This window comes from Megalops cyprinoides, chromosome 4, assembly GCF_013368585.1.
Source record: "Megalops cyprinoides isolate fMegCyp1 chromosome 4, fMegCyp1.pri, whole genome shotgun sequence".
Classification (NCBI taxonomy): domain Eukaryota; kingdom Metazoa; phylum Chordata; class Actinopteri; order Elopiformes; family Megalopidae; genus Megalops; species Megalops cyprinoides.
This window is the reverse complement of record NC_050586.1, coordinates 323,638-347,502: the sequence shown is the minus strand read 5'-3', so window position 1 is coordinate 347,502 and position 23,865 is coordinate 323,638. Positions and strand designations below refer to the sequence as shown.

Sequence of the window (23,865 nt, the reverse complement as noted above, 5' to 3'; positions counted from 1 at the left end):
CGTGTGTGACGTGAGAACACTGGGAGATTACCCCCGTGTGTGACGTGAGAACACTGGCCCGTCCTCTTTATCTCTGTAATGCACTGTAGCCTCTGGAGTCGCTGACAGGACAGCTGTAACTTTAAGACGGAGGTTTATGCCGGCTATGGCCGTGGGTATGATCATTCCTGACAGAAGGACTTGTTTCTTCACATTCAAAAACCACACTATACCTTCTTGGTCAGTAAACACTCATTTTGACCTAGTATTGATGTTCGTAAACATTTCAAATCTGAGGGAAGCTCATTCACACCTTTCTTTTAAATCCATCTCATTGGTTGTAAACAGATTGGCCCATTCGTCTTTTTTGCAAATCGTGATTTACGACACACGTGATGAAAACAATAGTGAAGTCAGCGCCAAAGCGCAGCTGCACATGTCGTGGTTACTGGGCAGGAGGTGATGATACTGCATGTCGTTGTTTACAGGTTTCAGAAGGAACCGAAAAGACGAGGGGAAACCATCCAGCCCCATGGTGACGTCAGTCTCATCGGAGCTGGAGGGCGATAGAGCGGCTGGAGCCAGGTGGCATTAGTGCGCTTTCCCTTCCGACGGCGACGGAGCGGCGCTCCTGCGGCCGTACAGCGCGCAGAGACGCGGAGGCGACATGGGCAAGCTCCTCGAGTTCGACATCACTTTAACCAACAACAAAGTGGTCTATAACCCCGGCGAGTCCATCACGGGCACCTTGAAAATCAAAACCGGCCAGCCCCTGCAATATAAAGGTGAGCAGAACTCTTCATCACTCTTCATCCGTGTTTCTCGCTGCTTTCTTTGTACTTCTTACTCGCCTCGGTTTCCACTCCGTTTCGTGCCAAACAGCTGTGAAAGATCGGACTGCGAAGTTTCGTCTATCAGTTCATGCGGCATGTGTTTGTGTGCAAGCAGTTTGACCTCCGCGACGGAAATATTCCGGATAAGTTTACTTCGGTAAAACAAAGGACACGATGATTGGAAACACATTTGTTTGGAGTCAACAGTTTGACAGTTTAGTGAGAATTTCGGAATAAAAAAATCACTATCAAGATGTATTAAATTTAGGTTACGAATTATGTGGACTGTTTAGCGCTGTTTCGAGCTGATTTTGTTGAACTTGTTTTACCTCGGAGTCAATTCTTTGCTTTAGAACTTTGATACTCGGCCTCTGTCTGGACACCCTCATCACTGGCGTATTGAAAGTAAAGTGATATGAGGACAAGTCCAGTTTTACAAGCAGGCAGACCATCTGTTCTTTTGTGAAAGAAATGAGAGCTTATGCGGTCCTGCTCGGAGTTGACGTTTATGGATGTTATTGTTTCGCTTTTGGGGTCAGAATAATAGCGTCCATCTTAAAGAGGTGTGCTGTTTCTCAGGTAGGATGAAAGCCGTAATTCTGTTGAAAGGGGAAAACAATTCTGAATATTTTAAAATTTAAAACTCTGAATATTTATTTTTATTTATGCCTATTGCTGGTTGTGATTTGTAGGCATCTGTAAGGATCCCATCGAAAAATACAGTAGACCTAATTATTATCATACTTTTCTGATGTATGTAAATGCCTACAAATTTAATTACAATGTATCAGGCTTTTTATTTTGAAGTATTACAGCATGACAAATCAGTATTTCTGGAAATACAATAAGCAGTTGATTTCTCGATTCTTAGGCTGAAACTCAGCATGTAGGCCATGGAATCTGAGCTGAGACTGTCACCCGAAAAGTCAGGACCGTGGGTGGAGGTTGTTTTGAACACACACATACCCTGTTCATCTCTTTCGTTTCTGGATGTGTTTGCGTTCCTATGAGTGTGTGGTTGGTTAGCTGTTAAGTTGCAGGTCCAGCAGGGTCACCTCGTCGCACCTGTCCCTGGCACCCTGTGGTTTGTCAGGTGGCTGTGAGTTTCCTGAATGCACATGCACTCCCAGAACCCACCCACAGCAGTGCACTCTGGGAATTGTAGTGTGAAACATATTGTGAGTGTATTGGAGGATTGTGTTCTCAGCATTTCTGCATGAGAGCAAAGGTTGTAGTAAGAATGTCAGAGCAACTGGTGATTCCTCAAGGACTGACTAAAAGGGAAAAATGATTATATATATATATATATATAATATGGACAGAAGTACTTGGCCACACCTGTTTTTCAGGGTTTGGGCTAGGCCCCTTATCTCCAGTGAAGGGCAGTCTTAATGCTTCAGCATACCAAGACATTCTGGACAATGCTATGCTTCCAACTTTGTGGCAACAGTTTGGGGAAGGCCCTTTTCTATTCCAACACTGTGCCCCAGTGCACAAAGCAAGGACTATAAAGACATGGTTTGGTGACTTCGGTGTGGAAGAACTTGACTGGCCCACACAGAGCCCTGACCTCAACCCCATCGAGCACCTTTGGGATGAACTGGAATGGAGATTGCGAGCCAGGCCTTCTCGTCCAACATCAGTGCCTGACCTCATAAATGCTCTCCAGAATGAATGGGCACAGAAACACTCCAAAATCTTATGGAAAGCCTTCCAAGAAGAGTGGAAGCTGTTATAGCTGCAAAAGGGGGACCAACTCCATATTAAAGTATATGTATTTGAATACAGTGTCATTACAGCCCCTGTTGGTGTAATGGTCAGGCGTCCGAATACAAATACTTTGTACATATTTTTCTTTTATGTAGAATTCAAGCACTGTTGTTGGAAAGTGAATATTTTGTGTTTAATAGAATCTACTGTGATAGTCACGCCCACGAAGGGTTAATACTCTGCTGTTAGTCTTCCTGCGTTCTCTTCCTATGCAGAATAGACCCTGCTACAAAACTGGTGCCGTGACTCAGATCACTGGCTAAAGCACAGCTTGGCCACCAGTGGTTGCTGAGGAGTCAGAGGAGGTCAGAGGGGGGTGAGTGTGGCAGAGCTGAAGTGAATAGCTCATGAGTCCTGCGTAAAGCCTTGGTAGCAGGTAGCAAGCAGCCGAGCGGTTGCAGACCTGGTTAACTAGCGTTGTTGCAGACAGGCTAGGGGCAATTTGCCTTTAGCTCAATTGGCAATGCTGGTTGTAGGGGTTGGCAGCGAGCAGTGAGAACCCAGGTTCGAAATTCACTTGCTCGCTGACCCCCATAACATCTAATAGAACACAGCTCCCTCTCTCTCAATGCACCCCTATCCAATATATTCTATATTCTATAAGTGTTTCTGGGTCTGATTATTTTCCCTGGGTTTTATTCATAGGGGTCCTTTTTTGCTCTACAACGTCCCCTAATGGAAGAGAGGAATCCCCAGCCCTAATTTGGGCTCGGCTGAGTGCCTGTGTTGGGTCACCTAGCTGCTCCTGTTTCTCTGTGTTACTGATTTAGGTACAGTGGCGTGAGGTCTGTGGGGTCTGGGGGGCAGCTGTCAGGCTTGCCCTCCTCTGATTGATGTCCCTTGTGGCTGGCTGAACCCTTTCAGTGCTCAGTAAACCTCACCCCCACATGGCAACCAGCTCCCCACGAGAGACATGATTGTTTAGTCAAAGTCAGCCTCTCAGCCCAGAGAGTCTGTCGTATCCTTGTGGGGACTCTTGGGGTTGGCATCGGTTCCTGCAGCTGAGTTGTGTGTGGCCTTACGGTACACAAACGCAGTGGGGTGAGGGCCGCACTGATTTGACGCACCACAGATGGTGCAGTGGTGTGTGTGTGTGACGCAGCGGTGTGTGTGTGACGCAGTGGTGTGTGTGACGCAGTGGTGTGTGTGACACAGCGGTGTGTGCGTGCGTGCGTGCGTGCGTGCGTGCGTGCGTGCGTGCGTGCGTGCGTGCGTGCGTGTGTGTGTGTGTGTGTGAGACGCAGCGGTGTGTGTGTGTGTGTCTGTGATGCAGTGGTTAATCTTAATCTCTCCGGTTGGTTTCTTGCCCCTGGGCAGTGATGCAGGCCTCAGAGTGTCAGCTGCCAGGTACAGGTGTGGGATGTGCACGGCCAGCATACACCTCCGTCATTCTCCTAGTGTGACTCTGAGAGCTGAATCATCAGGTTCTGAATCGGAGAGCTGAATCGTCAGGTTCTGAATCGGAGAGCTGAATCGTCAGGGAATCCCCTCCCTCTGTGTCTCTTCCTGGACGAGGTGCGCAGCGTCGTCCAGACGGCGGACGCCTCCGCCTCGCGTCAGCTGTGGAATAGGGACTGGTCATGTGATTTTTCCAAACCTGAGGTGATGAGCTAAACAGCAGACACAAGCACAGAATGTCAGTGGAAATGAACCTGTGTGTAATGAACAGAATGTGTGGGGGTGTGTGGGAGTGTTGGGTGTGTAGGGATGTGGGGGTGTGGGAGTGTTGGAAGTGTGGGGAGTGTGGGGAGTGGGGGAGTGCTCTGGATCCTCTGCAGTGCAGGGCAGAGTCTGGGTCACATGCTCTTCTGGACTGTGAGAAAGCTGAGGTTGCCAGACTCTGCAGGGACTCAACTCAGCGGAAATGTCCTGCTATTTTCGCATCCTCACAGGGCTGGCTACCAAAAGCAGAACCCAACAAATGGCATGCTCTGGCCGGTCTGAACTGCTTTCTGTCAGGAGTTTGTTATTCTCACTGCTACGCTCTCCTGTAGGCTACGCTCTCCTGTGGGCTATGCTCTCCCGTATGCTGTGGTCTCTTGTAGGCTAAGGCCATTTCATTATTGCATTCAGGAGCAGAATGTGGGTTTAATTCATTGCAGTAGGTGCCTGATGTCCTCTCTCTGGGTCTGTGCTGATATGTTTTGTAACCAGGCTGTTGTGTAAGAGCGGGAGCCGTTAGAGACTGTATCCCTGCCCCTGCAGGAGGTGCAGCCTTTACTGAGGTGCTTCAGGTACCCCACCTGGGAACCAAGCCAGCAACCTCTGGGTCACATCGAACCGACAACCCTGCTCCTCACCCTCTGACCCGCACCTTACAGGGGCGCTCTCACACCTGTCCACCTGTCTCCAAGGGAAAAGACGTGTGTGTGTGTGTGTTATACAGGTGGAGTGTGTGGCAGTGTTTGTGTGTTATACAGGTGGAGTGTGCGGCAGTGTGTGTGTGTTATACAGGTGGAGTGTGTGTGTTATACGGGTGGAGTGTGTGGCAGTGTGTGTGTGTTATACAGGTGGAGTGCGTGGCAGTGTGTGTGTGTTATACGGGTGGAGTGCGTGGCAGTGTGTGTGTGTTATACGGGTGGAGTGCGTGGCAGTGTGTGTGTGTTATAGGGGTGGAGTGCGTGGCAGTGTGTGTGTGTTATACAGGTGGAGTGCGTGGCAGTGTGTGTGTGTGTGTGGCAGTGTGTGTGTGTGTGTGTGTGTGTGTGTGTGTGTGTGTGTGGCAGTGTGTGTGTGTTATATGGGTGGAGTGTGTGTGTGTGTGTTATACGGGTGGAGTGTGCGGCAGTGTGTGTGTGTTATGCAGGTGGAGTGTGTGGCAGTGTGTGTGTGTTATACGGGTGGAGTGTGTGGCAGTGTGTGTGTGTTATACAGGTGGAGTGTGTGTGTGTGGCAGTGTGTGTGTTATACAGGTGGAGTGTGTGTGTGTGTGTGTGGCAGTGTGTGTGTTATACAGGTGGAGTGTGTGTGTGTGTGTGTGGCAGTGTGTGTGTTATACAGGTAGAGTGTGTGTGTGTGTGGCAGTGTGTGAGTGGATGCAGTGCAGAAATGTTCCTTTTTCACTCTGTGCTGAAACACAAAGCATCAGATCATCCCAGGTTTTATCTAATAAGCAAACTGTGAGAGATGCTTTGACTTTAACTCGGCTGTGCAGAACCGACAGTGATGGGACTGCATGCATGGCACGGCTTCCATCTCCACTGTACAACTAATTATACAGCTAGAAAGTTTCAACCCAACTGCCTGCTAACGTGAGCGCTGTGGGCCTGAACTCAGTGTTGTGTAACGTCACCCTGTTAAGCTGCTTAAACGGCAGATGAATTTATAATTTTTAATATCAATGCTGCACTCTGGCTGAATGTCACGGAGCTGCAGTTCCCTGCACTTTAAGCTCATGCTGCTGGCGGGCTAGCTGACCGTGCATGCAGGCAGGCGCACGCACACGCACACGCACACGCACACGCACACGCACACGCACACGCACACGCACGCACGCACACGCACGCACACGCACACACACACTTTATTCTGTTCACACTGAATTTATTGTATAGATTATAATTTATTATTATAAGTGATATATTGATCATATTAATGAACCGTGAAACCCATTAAAATGGGGGTTTTTTGACAGATATCCTCTGCAGTGGTGTCAGTGTCTCTCGTGCTGGTTTGGTGGGGCTGCAGGCATAACCGGGCCCAGGCTGGAGGCGGCTCAGCTGGAATGTGTGGAATTTGGGTGAATCACGGCGGGGTGGGGTGGGGGTGGGGGGTGCGGGGAAGCACCCCTGTGTGCTGATTGGAGGACAAGCACCATGCTTCTGTATCCAGAAATAAAGTCTGGAAGCCCCTCAACAAGCAGAGAGAGAGAGAGAGAGAGTGTGTGTGTGTGTGTGTCTGTGTCTGTGTGTGTGTGTGTGTGCGCATGCATACACATGCCAGCATATTTGTGAAATACACTAAAGAAGCTGCAAATTATTTTTGATTTCATGGATTTTATTTTTGATTTCATTTCCTTATTGGTCCTCCTGACCAAGATGAAGTGAATTCATAGACATCTAAATGATACAATTCTGGTGTCATTATCTGAGGGCCAAAGTGGTTTTTTCCTGTTTTCTTTGTTGTCGTGAGAGTCAGACCCAACACAGACTTCCTGTGTGTGTGAGCGGTGCGCTGTGGAGGAGGAGAGATTCAGAGCAAAGTAGATCAGCCCTGTTGGCCCACATGCCGCATTGTTCTGGTGTCTCAGGGGTCAGATTCCTCTTCAGTCTTTAAGCCTGTTCTATGATTGGCTGACAGATTCCTCTTCAGTCGTAAAGCCTGATCTCTTATTGGCTGGACAGCTTGGTAGTGCTACCCATTGTTACCAGGGAGATTTTCTTTGTTTTAGTTTTTTCATTAGTTTCACTCACAATTCCCAAAGATGTAAACACTTGTGCAGTCACTGAAACCAGTTCTCACTGCATCACATCTTCTCCTTGAAGACCCACTTAGTTAATTCCTCCAAGTCAGATTCTCACCAGTTTCTCTGAAACTTTCCTCTGACCTAGGGTCAACACTGAAGCTGTTATGGTGTCAGAATCCTGACTTCATGAAAGATCGGTCATTAATGTGCTTCTGCTGGAGGTGACATTGCGATTTTAGAAACATCCAGATTTCCTTGTGGTATTTTCCAGTTAGACGCCACTTGCATTCTCACGAGTGAAAAGTATTGATGAGTTCACGAAAAGTATTCGCGAGTTGAAGTATTTTCAGGTTTTTTCTTTTCAATGTCTTACCTTTCAGTGGTACAGGCACATAATGTGGCTCGGAGGAGGGGAAGGCGAACATAGCTATTGTACTTTTTGGTCACCTATAAAAAAAATATCACACATAGCCATCCACATGGTGCTACCGGTACACATAATTTATTATTATACGTTTATTATAACAGGAAGGTAAGTTTTTGTTGTTCACTCTGTAATGTTAGATCACCAGTTCACCTATCTCACTATACCTATCACTATTACTTAGCTACAGCCTAGCTTGCTACTAACCAGATAATAAACTACTAACCAACGTTATTAATCATTGTAAGAGACAAGTTTGGCAGTATAACTATAGCTCTTTAACAATCATTGGACTCAAAATAACATGTATTTGGATGTATCCGCAATGTCAACGAAACAGTGGAAAGCAATATACAGGCACGCAGAAAAGAGTATGAGGCAGATGTTTGTATTCTTCTGGTTTTGTGCCAGTTGTGTGTGTGTGTGTGTGTGTGTGTGTGTGTGTGTGTGTGTGTGTGTGTTGATGGCTGTGCTCACTCTCCCGCGGGGAGTGTGTGTGTGTGTGTGTGTTGATGGCTGTGCTCACTCTCCCGCGGGGAGTGTGTGTGTGTGTGTGTGTGTGTGTGTGTGTGTGTGTGTGTGTGTGTGTGTGTGTGTGTTGATGGCTGTGCTCACTCTCCCGCGGGGAGTGTGTGTGTGTGTGTGTGTGTGTGTGTGTGTGTGTGTGTGTGTTGATGGCTGTGCTCACTCTCCCGCGGGGAGTGTGTGTGTGTGTGTGTGTGTGTGTGTGTGTGTGTTGATGGCTGTGGTCATGCTCCCGCGGGGAGTGTGTGTGTGTGTGTGTGTGTGTGTGTGTGTGTGTGTGTGTGTGTGTTAATGGCTGTGGTCATGCTCCCGCGGGGAGTGTGTGTGTGTGTGTGTGTGTGTGTGTGTGTGTGTGTGTGTGTTGATGGCTGTGCTCACTCTCCCGCGGGGAGTGTGTGTGTGTGTGTGTGTGTGTGTGTGTGTGTTGATGGCTGTGCTCACGCTCCCGCGGGGAGTGTGTGTGTGTGTGTGTGTGTGTGTGTGTGTGTGTGTGTGTGTGTGTGTGTGTGTGTGTGTGTGTGTGTGTTGATGGCTGTGCTCACTCTTTCACAGGGGAGTGTGTGTGTGTGTGTGTATGTGTGTTGATGGCTGTGCTCACTCTCCCGCGGGGAGTGTGTGTGTGTGTGTGTGTGTGTGTGTGTGGATGGCTGTGTGTGGTGGCTGCTTCGCATTCTTGGCTCAGGGTGAACAGGTTGACTGAAGGCTGCTTGAGTTGCGTTCTGTTAAAACAGACTCAGCATGCTTCTCTGGCAGGCCAGACCCAACAGTGGCATGACTTGTTTGAATCTCTGTAATGGTGCTCCATTTTCTTTTGCTCTTAATTGTGGTGGTTAGGATTGTAGACTTAAGATTTTACAGATGGTGCATATGTTTGTAATATTAGAATGAATAGATTTTATAGATGGGTGTTTTAATGTTTAATATTGATATTGATGTCAAAGCTCCTTCAGCGCTCAGATTTGGTGTTTCTTGCATTCTGCAGTTATATGCAGGCTGTGGGTAAAGACAGGAAGCTGGGTGGTATCTCACTGCAGTCTTATCGGCGTGAGAGACTGCGGGACACAGGAAGTAGAGAGCTCTGCCTGGGTCTGAACAGCAGAGTCTGTCTGCCACAGCATTGCAAATGAGGAGGCAGATTCAGGCTGTAAAGCCACGGGGGGGTGAAGCAGAAAGCAGCACAGCAGCAGGTGGAGGAGGGAGAGGAAGTTGTGCCCGGATGGTTGTTGGTGCACGTCCCATTCTGAGCACTGCTGTTGTACCCTTGCAAAGGTATTTAGCCTGAAATGCTTCTCTAAGCATCCGGCTGTGATCTGCAGAGAATAAGCTGCATACATTTCCTTACGCTCTGTGCTGTGGGAACAGTTTCAGGTCCCTTCATGAATATCAATATGAAGCTGCAGCAGGTGCTGCCTGGCGAACTCTGATCTCCCAGTGGTGTGTATTTGGCAGAACTGCAACGCCTGGCTCTCAATTTTGGCACTTCTTGTGAGGGTGTTATCCTGAAGCTGATGGCAGCAGTCAGACCCAGGGCCACCAGGATAGAGAGTCTTGATTAGACAGAATGTGTGGACACAGATGGCTGTGGTGATGTCAGGTCTGTTTAAGTGGCCAGAAAGTGCTGCTCAGCTCTCTACTCCGGTCCTGCTGCCGCCCTGCGGGTCCTGCCCTGAGTCACGCTGCCGCCCTGCGGGTCACGCTCCTGCCCTGAGTCACGCTGCCGCCCTGCGGGTCCTGCCCTGAGTCACGCTGCCTCCCTGCGGGTCACGCTCCTGCCCTGAGTCACGCTGCCGCCCTGCGGGTCCTGCCCTGAGTCACGCTGCCTCCCTGTGGGTCACGCTCCTGCCCTGAGTCACGCTGCCGCCCTGCGGGTCCTGCCCTGAGTCACGCTGCCGCCCTGCGGGTCCTGCCCTGAGTCACGCTGCCTCCCTGTGGGTCCTGCCCTGAGTCACACTGCCGCCCTGCGGGTCACGCTGCCGCCCTGCGGGTCACGCTGCCGCCCTGCGGGTCCTGCCCTGAGTCACGCTCCTGCCCTGAGTCACGCTGCCGCCCTGCGGGTCCTGCCCTGAGTCACGCTGCCTCCCTGTGGGTCCTGCCCTGAGTCACGCTGCCGCCCTGCGAGTCACGCTGCCGCCCTGCCCTGAGTCACGCTGCCTCCCTGCGGGTCCTGCCCTGAGTCACGCTGCCTCCCTGCGGGTCCTGCCCTGAGTCACGCTGCCGCCCTGCGGGTCCTGCCCTGAGTCACGCTGCCGCCCTGCGGGTCACGCTGCCTCCCTGCGGGTCCTGCCCTGAGTCACGCTGCCTCCCTGCGGGTCCTGCCCTGAGTCACGCTGCCGCCCTGCGGGTCACGCTCCTGCCCTGAGTCACGCTCCTGCCCTGAGTCACGCTCCTGCCCTGAGTCACGCTCCTGCCCTGAGTCACGCTGCCGCCCTGCCCTGAGTCACGCTGCCTCCCTGCGGGTCCTGCCCTGAGTCACGCTGCCTCCCTGCGGGTCCTGCCCTGAGTCACGCTGCCGTCCTGCCCTGAGTCACGCTGCCTCCCTGCGGGTCACGCTGCCGCCCTGCGGGTCACGCTCCTGCCCTGAGTCACGCTCCTGCCCTGAGTCACGCTCCTGCCCTGAGTCACGCTCCTGCCCTGAGTCACGCTGCCGCCCTGCCCTGAGTCACGCTGCCTCCCTGCGGGTCCTGCCCTGAGTCACGCTGCCTCCCTGCGGGTCCTGCCCTGAGTCACGCTGCCTCCCTGCGGGTCCTGCCCTGAGTCACGCTGCCGTCCTGCCCTGAGTCACGCTGCCTCCCTGCGGGTCACGCTGCCGCCCTGCGGGTCACGCTCCTGCCCTGAGTCACGCTGCCGCCCTGCGGGTCCTGCCCTGAGTCACGCTGCCGCCCTGCGGGTCACGCTCCTACCTTGAGTCACGCTGCCTCCCTGCGGGTCCTGCCCTGAGTCACGCTGCCGCCCTGCGGGTCACGCTCCTGCCCTGAGTCACGCTGCCGCCCTGCGGGTCACGCTCCTGCCCTGAGTCACGCTGCTTCCCTGCGGGTCCTGCCCTGAGTCACGCTGCCGCCCTGCGGGTCCTGCCCTGAGTCACGCTGCCGCCCTGCGGGTCCTGCCCTGAGTCACGCTGCCACCCTGCGGGTCACGCTCCTGCCCTGAGTCACGCTGCCGCCCTGCGGGTCCTGCCCTGAATCACACTGCCGCCCTGCGGGTCACGCTCCTGCCCTGAGTCACGCTGCCGCCCTGCGGGTCCTGCCCTGAGTCACGCTGCCGCCCTGCGGGACCTGCCCTGAGTCACGCTCCTGCTGGTGCTCAGTTTCTGACCCCTGCGCCGCATCCCAGCATGGGATGGGTTCATAGCCCATTCTCCTTCCCTGTTTGCTCTGAGTTGCCTCTCCGTGTCCTGCTGGACCAGGGTTCTGGACGGGCTCTGGCCCGTGGGTTGCCAGTCAGACATGTGCTGGTCCATGCAGTATAAAGAGGAGGTTCTGCAGACACTGCCACACCCCCAGGTGACACTGCCACACTGTTCAGGCTGTGTGTCACTCACAGGTACCTGCTTCACCCTCCTGTTTCTGTACACTCAATCACTTTGTATCCTATTTATATAAGAGCTCTGCTTTGCTGTCTTTCCTGCTATACTATAAGATTTTTGACACATAACTGATAATATCACATGTATTTAATGTTTTACCTCCAGTTGTTCTCTGTGTGTTTGTCTGTGGCTCCGGCTGCCACTGGGTTTGCGTATCAGCAGTGTTATTATTGTTTTTGTTAGTGTCAGATTTCTGCATATTTCCAGGTCTGCTGGTGTTGCTGTGGCAGCACTTGCCTTGTCTGAAGCTCTCAGTATGAGAGGGGAAATACTGGTGTCTCAGAGCAGGCTCTGAGCTCTCTGTGCTGGGTATGGGCAGGGTCTGAGCTCTCTGTGCTGGGTATGGGCGGGGTCTGAGCTCTCTGTGCCTGGTATGGGCGGGGTCTTAGCTCTCTGTGCTGGGTATGAGCGGGGTCTGAGCTCTCTGTGCTGGGTATGGGCGGGGTCTGAGCTCTCTGTGCTGGGTATGAGCAGGGTCTGAGCTCTCTGTGCCTGGTATGGGCGGGGTCTTAGCTCTCTGTGCTGGGTATGGGCAGGGTCTTAGCTCTCTGTGCTGGGTATGGGTGGGGTCTTAGCTCTCTGTGCTGGGTATGGGCAGGGTCTTAGCTCTCTGTGCTGGGTATGGGCGGGGTCTTAGCTCTCTGTGCTGGGTATGGGCAGGGTATGGGCGGGGTCTGAGCTCTCTGTGCTGGGTATGGGCGGGGTCTGAGCTCTCTGTGCTGGGTATGAGCGGGGTCTGAGCTCTCTGTGCTGGGTATGGGCGGGGTCTGAGCTCTCTGTGCTGGGTATGAGCGGGGTCTGAGCTCTCTGTGCTGGGTATGAGCGGGGTCTGAGCTCTCTGTGCTGGGTATGGGCAGGGTCTGAGCTCTCTGTGCTGGGTATGAGCGGGGTCTGAGCTCTCTGTGCTGGGTATGAGCGGGGTCTGAGCTCTCTGTGCTGGGTATGGGCAGGGTCTGAGCTCTCTGTGCTGGGTATGAGCGGGGTCTGAGCTCTCTGTGCTGGGTATGGGCGGGGTCTGAGCTCTCTGTGCTGGGTATGGGCGGGGTCTGAGCTCTCTGTGCTGGGTATGGGCGGGGGCTCAGGCCACAGCTCTCTCTTGGCTTTGATTTTTTCTTTCTGACTGAAAGCTTTTTCAGGAAATCTGTGCACTGATGTTTTCCTGTATTACCACACAGGCTTGTTCTTTCACAAGACTCTGAGACACACCCATGTATGCTATTTTTAAACGGATATTATGTGCAATCAAAGACCACGATGACGTTTCAGTTCCTCTGAAGAACGGAGATGCTTTCAGGCAGCGTACAACACTAACTGTCACTGTCTCAAAATCCCACGTAAACACACCTTTCACATTCAGCTTCACACGCTCATCACCCACTGTTCCACAACAGTCTGGCCTCTGTCGTATAAGCATGTGGTTGGTAGTCTTCCTGCTGTGAGAGGTGTTGTCTGTGATTGACTAGTTTGTGATCTGTTTTCATATTTGGCAGAATTTGGCCATTACACCTTCATTACTGGATGCAGATGGAAAAAATAGAAGCAAAGCTTTTATGGTCTTTACATAGCTGTGTGGTGTTCTGTTCCTCTGATGTAAAATCAATGAGTGTTAGGCTATGAAAGCAGAGGTAGCTGCCTGTGCTCTACAGCGGGTGTTGCTGTGCTTTCTGCTGAATGACTGAGTGCATTATCTCTGAGCCCTCCCACATGGACAGAAAGCCCAGTGCATGGCCATATGCTGATATAATGGTGGCTCTGTTAGCCAGTCTTTACTTTGATTAGAGGATCTGTATAGTGGGTGTTTTTCCACATGTATCTCCTGACCTCCCAGTCTGGGAGTCACTGCAGTACACTGCAGAGTCAGTCTAGAGTCCCGTGTCTGCATGCTCTGAACCTGTGCCTTGTATCTGGAACACCTATGAAAGTTAAGATGGCCATCAAATATTAATCATTGTTTGAAAAAATGATGAGCTGTCCATCAACTGCTTCAGCTCCGGCTGAGTGCTGGGTTGTAGTTGGTGTACTGAGCTAATCTTTCAGCAGGTGCTGCAGTCTCTAAAATGAGGAAGTTTTAGCTTGCAGGGCTTATGCAAATACATGAAACCCATGTGGAGAAAACATGTCAGTCTCCTTTCAGAGGAATCCTGTACAGATACAATCTCTAAAATTGCCCTCATCAGCCAGTAATGTGGTTTGCTCTGTTTGTATCCTGGGAAAAAAACAGTTAAAGGAAAATGACGCAGCCATACATCTTGTCTATCTAAACGAACATCACAATCTTTGAAAAAAGAGAAACTAAAGAACCCAGGGGTTCAAGAGCCCACACTGTGAAAGGCCTTCAGTGGTATGGAAGCAGACTGTGTCATGCAGTAACGTTGCCCTGTGTCGTGTGCAGTAACGTTGCCCTGTGTCGTGTGCAGTAACGTTGTCCTGTGTTGTGTGCAGTAATGTTGCCCTGTGTCGTGTGCAGTAACGTTGCCCTGTGTCGTGTGCAGTAATGTTGCCTTGAGTTGCCCTGTGTCGTGTGCAGTAACGTTGCCCTGTGTCGTGTGCAGTAATGTTGCCTTGAGTTGCCCTGTGTCGTGTGCAGTAACGTTGCCCTGTGTCGTGTGCAGTAATCTGTGTGGTGTTGTGCTCTTCGCAGCCATCAGAGTGAACTGCCATGGCTGGTGCGGCGTGTCCAGCCGGCTGAATGAGGCGGCATGGGCCGTGGAGGAGCAGTACTTCAACAGCACCCTGTCTGTGGCTGATAAAGGTGAGGTCTTTATACACTGCAGTTAACACCAGTGCTCCTGCTCACAACATAACTTTAAACATATTGAGGATGTTACAATGGCAGTAATATTTGTAAGAATGCATTCTACTTATTGACTTCAGTGAGTTGTAAAAATTGTCCGCTAAATATGGAGTTGGTGGCAGGGGTGGCTTAGATAGTCTTCCTCTCCCAAATATCTGAAGAACAGCTGTGCAATGTAAAAATGGTGACCCATAAAAGCACATTGGAAGCAGCTGTATGTACAAGACCCTTTGATATGCTTGAGGTTAGGGTGTTAGGATGTTAGGGTGTTAGGATTAGGGTTAGGGTGTTAGGATTAGGATGTTAGGATGTTAGGGTATTAGGGTATTAGTGTTAGGATGTTAGGGTGTTCGGGTATTAGGGTGTTGGGGTTAGGGTATTGTGTAACAGCGTTACTTTCAGGTCACCATAACTGAAAAATGATTTACATTTACATTTATTCATTTAGCAGACGCTTTTATCCAAAGCGACGTACATAGGTTACAGTTCTTTACAATGTTATCCATTTATACAGCTGGATATTTACTGAGGCAATTGTGGGTTAAGTACCTTGCCCAAGGGTACAGCAGCAGTGTACCAGCGGGGATCGAACCAGCAACCTTTCGGTTACGAGTCCTGCTCCTTAACCACTATGCTACACTGCCGCCCACTAGATTATATAAGATTTGAATTGCAATCGATAAATGTCAAACGTAGACTGCAGAGTGGGGGCTATCTGTCATCGCGTTAAAATGTGATTGTGCCTGTGACCCTGAACGACTCAGGATTTTCCCACATGACTGATGTTTACTATGTAACACGAGGGATGCAAGTGTGTAAAAAGATTTGATTATAAGTTCCACATGCTTTGGAACGTGTCTGTGGTAAGGCTTTCATTGTCAGAGTTAGGGTGGTGAGGTCAGAGACGCTGCAGTGTAACTCCAGCAGTCCGCTGTGGGCCATTAGGCAGCGTGGTCCACAGTCTGCCCCCCCGTGTGAGGCGGTGAGCCGAGCACGTTGGATCTTGAGCTCACAGCGCTGTAACTGCTCGGTCTCTGTCAGTGGGCTCTGGAACAGGCTGTGTTAGTGCGACAGTGTTTTAATCACAGGTCTTCGCCAGTGTTTTACAGCATGTGTTGTTTCTCTCCTGTAATGCTTTTTTCAGGAATCTCATTATAAACAGCAGAAAACCCACCGGTCATTTAATGAAAAGTAATCCAGGCTCACTGCTTTAATGAAATCTAATCCAGACTCACTGCTTTAATGAAACGTAACCCAAACTCACTGCTTTAATGAAACGTAACCCAGACTCACTGCTTTAATGAAACGTAATCCAGGCTCACTGCTTTCCCTCTGATTCTCAGGAACCCTGCCTGCAGGAGATCACAGTTTTACATTCCAGTTTCTCATTCCAGGTAAGCCAGCTGAGTGGTGGCAGACACACACACACACACACAAACACACACACACAGAAACATGCGCACACACACACACACACACACACACACACAGAAACATGCACACACACAGACACAGAGAAACCAGACACGCACACACAGTCTGACCACATTCCTGCACATTTATGATGTCATGCTATTGTCTGGGTGACAGGATCAGAGATTATTGAACAGATAAGCAGTTAGATGGAGTGGAGACATGTCTCCGGGCAGAACTGCAGATAAGGTTTAAACTGTGAGGTGCAGTGGGTGTGGCTCTGAAATGGAGTGGGTGTGGCTCTCTGAGGTGCAGTGGGCGTGGCTCTGTGAGATGGAGTTGGTGTCACTCTGTGAGCGTTTGTGGGATGCTGAATATTGCTGCAAACATTCTCACAGATATCTTAAATAATTTGCCTTGAATGAGTCCCTCTCAGCTGCAGGCTGCTGGAAGTTCAGTCCCTGTGGGTCTCACACAGCAGACATGTGCAGTGAAATACAGGCTAAAATCAGAATGCTGAAATGGAAAGTACTGTAAAATCAGAAATGTCGTTTTAAACAGATGGCCCTGGTTGTTTTGGTTGCAGGAAGTGAGGCCGTTGGGCTTTGTGGTTTCTGCTCTCAGTGTTTCTGAGAGGGATGCCTGCTGAGCCCGGGCGCAGGTCTGAGCAGCTGCTCCTTTCTGTGTTGTGACCCCTGCAGGTTCGGCTCCCTCCTCGTATGAAGGACCGTACGGGAGAATCGCCTACAGGCTGCGTGCTTTCATAGACACACCCCGTTTCTCCAAGGACTACAAGACAGAGAAGCCCTTCTACCTGCTAAACCCCCTCAACCTCAACGAAGTGCCCGACATCGAGGTGACACACCCGAATACTCACCTTATAATACTCTGACTGTATGCTGCTGTTGTTCTGCTGCCTTCTGCGCCCTGTTTCCAGCCAAACTGATCCCACGCGTGACCTTTCCTTTCCTGCCTGTGTGGCTGGAGTCTCGGGTCTTTGTGGCATTCCTAAGCACGCGCAGTGTGGCTCTGAAGTGCAGGAGTCGGGCTCGATTCTTGGGGTGACCTGTATTGTACCCTGTAAGATTCTTAACCTGGACAGCTTCAGTACATGTACAACTGGGTATGTCCATCATCCAGCCGGACAGTGTTTAAAACTGTGAGCTGTGCGCGTGGGCATGGGATACAGGGTCTGCTGAGCGCAGGAGAACTGGATGTTGAAAGGTACCTGTGTTTCTCGGTCAGGGGTCTTCATGATGAAATGTGTTAATGCTTCACCTCCCTGCACCGTAGAAACCCAACTCGTCTGGAACCTCAAAGAAGTTCACCTACCTGCTGGTGAAGACCGGGACAATTGTGCTCAAAGCCAGGAGTGACCAGCGGGGCTACATACCTGGACAGGTCATCAAACTCTCTGCTGAGATCCACAACAAATCAGGCAAAGACACGGGCTGTGTTGTGGCCAGCCTAGTACAGGTACGCACTGAGCACCGGCAGGTACACACTGAGTCTCTACACAGACTGGGTGTGTGTGTGTATGTTTGCGTGTGCACATTAGTATGTGTTTACCTGACTGTGTGTTTCTCCCTGTTTCTGGGATGTCTGCTTATACGTCATGAGCAGAAGGTGACATTCAAGACCAAGCGACCAATCAGTGACCTCCGTACGATTGCAGAGGTGGAGGGGGCGGGTGTGAAGGCGGGGAAACGCGCTGAGTGGAAGGAACAGATCATCGTCCCGCCCCTGCCCCAGTCTGACCTCAGCGGCTGCAGCCTCATCGACATCCAGTACTTCCTGCAGGTCAGAGGTGGTGTGCACACATTCTTTTTTTGGGCTTGGATGAGAAAAAGCCTGAAGCCTGAAAACTGGCACAGCAAGAGCAACCTGAAAATCTTGTTCTGCTGTTTATTTCTGAAATCTTCACCCTCGTCACTCTGGAAGGCATCTGCAATATCTCTCTAGTCATAAGAACTGATTGTCGTTTGGCTCAGACTGTTTGCGTTTGATTAGTGCGGCCTGTATGTCTCTGATGACTCCCCGTGTCCAGCGATGCGCTTTGCTCTGCTGAAGCGGGGCCTCTGATTGGCTCAGGAACAGAGGGTGATGTCACAGGTGTGTCCTCCCCTTCTGGCAGGTGTCTCTGAGGTCTCCGGAGGTGTTGGTCATCCTCCCTGTCCACATCGGAGACGTGGCAGTGGACAGCAGCTCCAGGACACCGTCCCGGCCGGCTCCCCCAATGCCAGCGCCCCGTCCCGCCCCTCGCTCCACCCCCTGCCCCACCCCTCGCCCCTCCCTCATCGCCAGCCCCAGAGCTGTGACCCCCAGCGCCCCCCCAGCTGAGGGAGAGGAGGGAATGGGGGCAGGGGGTGTGGCCAGTGAGGTCATTCCCACAAAGAGCCACTCCCAGCAGGCCCGGCAGGCCGTCACCTCGCCCCGTGGGCCCTTCCCGAACCGACACAGCTTGGATGCCTCAGGACCCTCCGAGCCTCAGTTCTGTGTGTCCACAGGGGCCACCATCCCTTTCTTCTGTGAGGGGAACGCCATCCCTGTCCCGACCGTCTGCCCGCTCGTCCTGCCCCCAGAGTACAGCAGCTACCCACACGGTGAGCCACACGGTGCAGAGAGAGCGCGACCCTGACCCTGACCCTGACCCTGACCCTGACCCTGACGCTGACCCTGACGCTGACCCTGACGCTAACCCTGACGCTGACCCTGACCCTGACGCTGACCCTGACGCTAACCCTGACGCTGACCCTGACGCTGACGCTGACCCTGACGCTGACCCTGACGCTGACCCTGACGCTGACCCTGACGCTAACCCTGACGCTGACCCTGACGCTGACGCTGACCCTGACGCTAACCCTGACGCTGAGGCTGACCCTGACCCTGACCCTGACCCTGACCCTGACCCTGACGCTGACCCTGACGCTGACCCTGACCTTGACCCTGACCTTGACCCTGAGGCTGACCCTGAGGCTGACCCTGAGGCTGACCCTGACGCTGACCCTGACGCTGACCCTGACGCTGACCCTGACGCTGACGCTGACCCTGACCCTGACCCTGACGCTGACCCTGACGCTGACCCTGACGCTAACCCTGACGCTGACCCTGAGGCTGACCCTGAGGCTGACCCTGAGGCTGACCCTGAGGCTGACCCTGACGCTGACCCTGACCCTGACGCTGACCCTGACGCTGACCCTGACGCTGACCCTGACGCTAACCCTGACCCTGACCCTGAGGCTGACCCTGACGCTGACCCTGACCCTGACCCTGACCCTGACCCTGACCCTGACCCTGACGCTGACCCTGACCTTGACCCTGAGGCTGACCCTGAGGCTGACCCTGACGCTGACCCTGACGCTGACCCTGACCCTGACGCTGACCCTGACGCTGACCCTGACGCTGACCCTGACGCTAACCCTGAGGCTGACCCTGAGGCTGACCCTGAGGCTGACCCTGAGGCTGACCCTGAGGCTGACCCTGACCCTGACGCTGACCCTGACGCTAACCCTGACCCTGACCCTGAGGCTGACCCTGACGCTGACCCTGACCCTGACCCTGACGCTTCACTAGAGGAAAGATATTTCATTGGGCTGAGTGCTCATATGGCTTGTCTTTGGCCAATCAGAGATGCACACTACTGGAACATGGGAAATATCTCAGGAGAACATGACTATGGTGTGGCGTGTTGGGCTCTGTGTTGAGAATGGTTGGTTTGTGTGTGCTCTGTCTCCATTTGACCCCCTCTCTCCTTGTTGCAGAACCGCCTCCCAGCTATGAGGAGAGTTGCAGCAGCAGCAGGTAGAATTCCAGGCAGAGAAGGAGATGCCTGTTCCCTCCACATCAGCACTCCTACAGGACCTCTCCCAGCCCCCTGCTGGACAACAGGGGCACTGCAGTCGGGCTTTGAGCAGAGCACTCTCCTTTCAATAACTGTATTTGAATGCAGACGTGGAAGAGAGAAAAGGGCAAAAAATGGCTTATTTATGTTGTGTGTTGCTGTTTGTCCCTCTCCTGTCCCTCAGTGATGTTGCTGGCTAGCGATGAGCTGCAGAAAGGATTTAGTGAGAAAGATTCTTCCCTCACAGAGGCCCTGCACTTTGTTTGTACCTGTAGAACAGAGCAGAGCCAGCCTTTTACTCTGAGTGGATTTTTATAGCTGAACGTTAGCATCTGTGATGCCGGACTCAAATACTACTGAATCTCCAGCATTGTTTTTATAACCAAGTGTGGCCTTAGCATCAGACCCAGCCAGGGCCAGCACAGCTGCCTGCACTGCCTGCCTGCAGGGGGCGCTGTGGAGCTGCCAGGAAAGAGGCTGACCTCTGCACAGAGCAGTCTGGTGAACAGTGAAATCCCACCTGAAGGCAAGGGCTCTTCCCCACCCACTGACAGGGCTAGCCGCAGCCACACAGTGCTGACGCCTCAGTGATAACCCCTCTGTGTGGCAGCTGCTTCGGCTGCTCGTTTTACAGCTCATCTCTCTGTTCATGGCTGCAGTGAATGTTTTTAAAAATGGGAAAGTGGAATTTTATTGACAGACCTGCTGGAAAGGTGAATATGTGTGTGTTTCCTGTGGCAACAACCATATTCAAATCCATTGGGAAATACATTTTATAAAACTGATACCATCTGTAATGATACCCCTCCCTCTAGCACCCCATGGTGGCTAAAAAAAGACAAAATAATTGCTCTGACACTCCTGGCCACATACACACACATGCGCACACACGCACACACGCACACAGGCACAGGCACACACGCGCGCACACACACACGCACACACACACACACATACGCACACGCACACACACACGCACAGGCACAGGCACACACGCACACACACACACACGCACACACACACGCGCGCACACACACACGCGCACACACACACACACACACACACACACACGCGCGCACGCACACACACACGCGCGCACACACACACGCACACACACACACACATACGCACACGCACACACACACGCACAGGCACAGGCACACACGCGCGCACACACACACGCACACACACACGCACAGGCACAGGCAGACACGCACAGGCACAGGCACACACGCACACACACACGCACGTGCACATACGCACGCACACATGCACGTGCACATACGCACACACACACACACACACACAGTGTGTCTCTGCAATCAGACCTCACTGTAGCCCAGCGCCCCACAGCTTGCGGTTAATTCTGTATTTTAGCAACGTAGCATCCTGTGTGATTAGAGTGAGCAGAACGCCTCAGGATGAAGTGCAGAGACACGGTCTGCTCGGTCTGTTCCACCATCTGGCCCTTAAAGGAGCTCTGCACTGGCTGCCTGGCACCCACTTAAACAGCATGACACTCATCCAGCCAAGTCATAGAGACACACACACACACACACGCGAGCACACACACACTCTCGCAGAGCCCTGTTACTTAGTAGCACACCCTGAGGCTGCCTTACTTGTCTTTACAGATCAAACACAATGCACTGTTAGGCATGATGGAATCTATGGCCTTTATTGCTGATGCACTTTACCGCTGCGTGTGGCTGTGTGTGGCTGTGTGAGCTGTGTGTGGCTGTGTGTGAGCTGTGTGTGAGCTGTGTGTGGCTGTGTGTGGCTGTGTGGCTGTGTGAGCTGTGTGTGGCTGTGTGAGCTGTGTGTGGCTGTGTGTGGCTGTGTGTGGCTGTGTGTGGCTGTGTGAGCTGTGTGTGGCTGTGTGTGAGCTGTGTGTGGCTGTGTGTGGCTGTGTGTGGCTGTGTGAGCTGTGTGTGAGCTGCGTGAGCTGTGTGTGGCTGTGTGTGGCTGTGTGTGGCTGTGTGTGGCTGTGTGTGGCTGTGTGTGAGCTGTGTGTGAGCTGTGTGTGGCTGTGTGTGGCTGTGTGTGGCTGTGTGTGGCTGTGTGAGCTGCGTGAGCTGTGTGTGGCTGTGTGTGGCTGTGTGTGGCTGTGTGTGGCTGTGTGTGGCTGTGTGTGGCTGTGTGAGCTGTGTGTGGCTGTGTGAGCTGTGTGTGAGCTGTGTGTGGCTGTGTGTGGCTGTGTGTGGCTGTGTGGCTGTGTGTGGCTGTGTGTGGCTGTGTGTGGCTGTGTGTGGCTGTGTGTGGCTGTGTGTGGCTGTGTGTGAGCTGTGTGTGGCTGTGTGTGGCTGTGTGTGGCTGTGTGTGGCTGTGTGAGCTGTGTGTGAGCTGTGTGTGGCTGTGTGAGCTGTGTGTGGCTGTGTGAGCTGTGTGTGGCTGTGTGTGGCTGTGTGTGGCTGTGTGAGCTGTGTGTGGCTGTGTGTGGCTGTGTGTGGCTGTGTGAGCTGTGTGTGGCTGTGTGAGCTGCGTGAGGCTGTGTGTGGCTGTTTTGGATGTTTTTTTGATTTTTGTGAAATGTTAGGCCTGTCCCTCCGGCCGCTCACACTCTGGGAAAGCTGTGAGAAACACAGGAATGTGCACCTCACGCAGTGCTGACAGCTCAATTTCACAAGCCATTTCAGTCTGCCTTCATTATAATACTGCACATGCCCCAGCAGCTTCGCCCCCTGCCTTTACACGGGTTCCATGGGAACGGTGGTGTGGTTTTACGGTTTATACCAGCTGTCTGCTGAATTTAACTTCTTAAACTTTTATTTTCTTTGGATGTATATTTTTTATCTTATTTTGGTCTGATTAGCATCTTGTTACAGTTTTCAACATGTTTAAAAGTTATCTGCAGTGTACAGAGTACTAATAAATGTGTTTAAGTGTTTTTTGCCTCTAATGTTGTGGATATGCATTGATACGCCTGTGAGGTGTTCGTCACAGCTACCGTTTTACTGTGGATGGCCCGCTTTTCACATTTTGTTATGTCCAAGGAAATAATTGCACACTTAGGGATGGTCTTCTAATATATAAGCAAGACGCTTGAATTGGAGAATATTTTGCTTTAGAGCTGTTATAAATGTTACTCGTATGGCTTTGGTAAACAGGTGCTCTGTGGAGGGTGCCTGTTGGTCTCATGTTCATAGAGGCCTTCCAGCATAAGTCTGTGACCAGCTGGTTACAAACACAATTCCCAACCCCCCACTTCACCTCGTCACTTAGACGCAGGGCATCTGCTTGTGGGAAATTGCATCATATCACAGAGATTAAATGGCTCTTATTTTATCAGCTACTTTCAGAAAGTGGAAAGGCTCCTTATCCTTACCCTGTGGCTTCGCCCTCATGGTTTCCTGCCAGTATTAGACTGACCCTGGATCAGCAGCCCCTCCTTCAAACTGGTGTCCTGGCTGTGGCCCCTCTGTCATGGGGAGGAAGCACTAAGCAAGTCTGGGGATCCGCTCTCACACCCAGAGGCCTACTTGCAGCTCTGAGGAGGAACTCTGGTAACTACATTTAAAACGCTGTGCTTGTTTGCAAAAGGACCGTTTCAGACAGTACCTGCAGCATGCTGTCAGCGCCCCTAGACAGAGAAGGTATTTTGAGATCATGTTCTACAGGAATGATCTGAGTGGAAACCTGCTGTTTGAGTCAAGGCTGACAGAACAGTGAAGAGCAGCGATTTCTGCTCTGAAAGCGGCTTTTCTGAGCTCTTCTCTGGCAAAACAGCCCAAAGCTTAAGCTTTCCAAATCAGTCACCCTCCAGAGGACAGAGAGGCTAGGAAATGAAGAGCAGACCTCACTTATAAGTCGCTTTGGATAAGAAAACGTTAAATGTAAATGTAAGATCATGAAAAAGCACCACTTTTAAATCCAAAATATTGAGCTTTGTTTACAGAATGCCAATGTGCTTGAAGAGAGCAAATGGAGCCTAAATATGTTCTATACTTATGAACTTTCCAAAAATTGAACTGGTCACCAGATTGATCATCTGAGTAATTGAATAATCCTTTTAGTTACTCTTGTAGCCACTAGGCTAAGCGAAATGCACTCCAAAAGGGTTTAAATGTCCACCTGTTTTTGGTAACGTTTCCAAATGAGGTGTTATTTGAAATTAAATTAGCCTCCTCTAGCTTAGAGTATTCCTGAATCTCCATGGGCCTAGAACCATGGTTTTGTGTTCATGCTTATTCACTGTTATGGTTTACCTGTTATAGTAGAATGGTCTCCTGTGAAAAGCCTTTTACAAAGGTTTTTCATCATAAATTACTCTTCATCAAATACTTCATTGTATTTACTCT

General features: G+C 51.6%; 1 protein-coding gene across 1 annotated transcript; it reads left to right on the top strand.

The window, feature by feature from the left end:
• The first annotated feature begins 489 nt into the window (after positions 1-489).
• arrdc1a (arrestin domain containing 1a) lies at positions 490-20,463 on the top strand. The gene is made up of 8 exons (XM_036527917.1): positions 490-764; positions 14,161-14,271; positions 15,657-15,707; positions 16,428-16,582; positions 17,020-17,202; positions 17,350-17,526; positions 17,861-18,329; positions 19,488-20,463. Exons 1-8 carry the CDS (start codon positions 647-649, stop codon positions 19,529-19,531), a joined length of 1,308 nt encoding a protein of 435 aa, XP_036383810.1. The 5' UTR covers positions 490-646; the 3' UTR covers positions 19,532-20,463.
• The last annotated feature ends 3,402 nt before the right edge of the window (positions 20,464-23,865 follow it).

Coding starts and splice junctions, on each gene's coding strand:
- arrdc1a (XM_036527917.1), top strand. CDS start 647: ATGGGCAAGCTCCTCGAGTTCGACATCACTTTAACCAACAACAAAGTG. Junction 14,272..15,656: donor CCTGTCTGTGGCTGATAAAG/GTGAGGTCTTTA, acceptor TCTGATTCTCAG/GAACCCTGCCTGCAGGAGAT. Junction 18,330..19,487: donor GTACAGCAGCTACCCACACG/GTGAGCCACACG, acceptor TCCTTGTTGCAG/AACCGCCTCCCAGCTATGAG.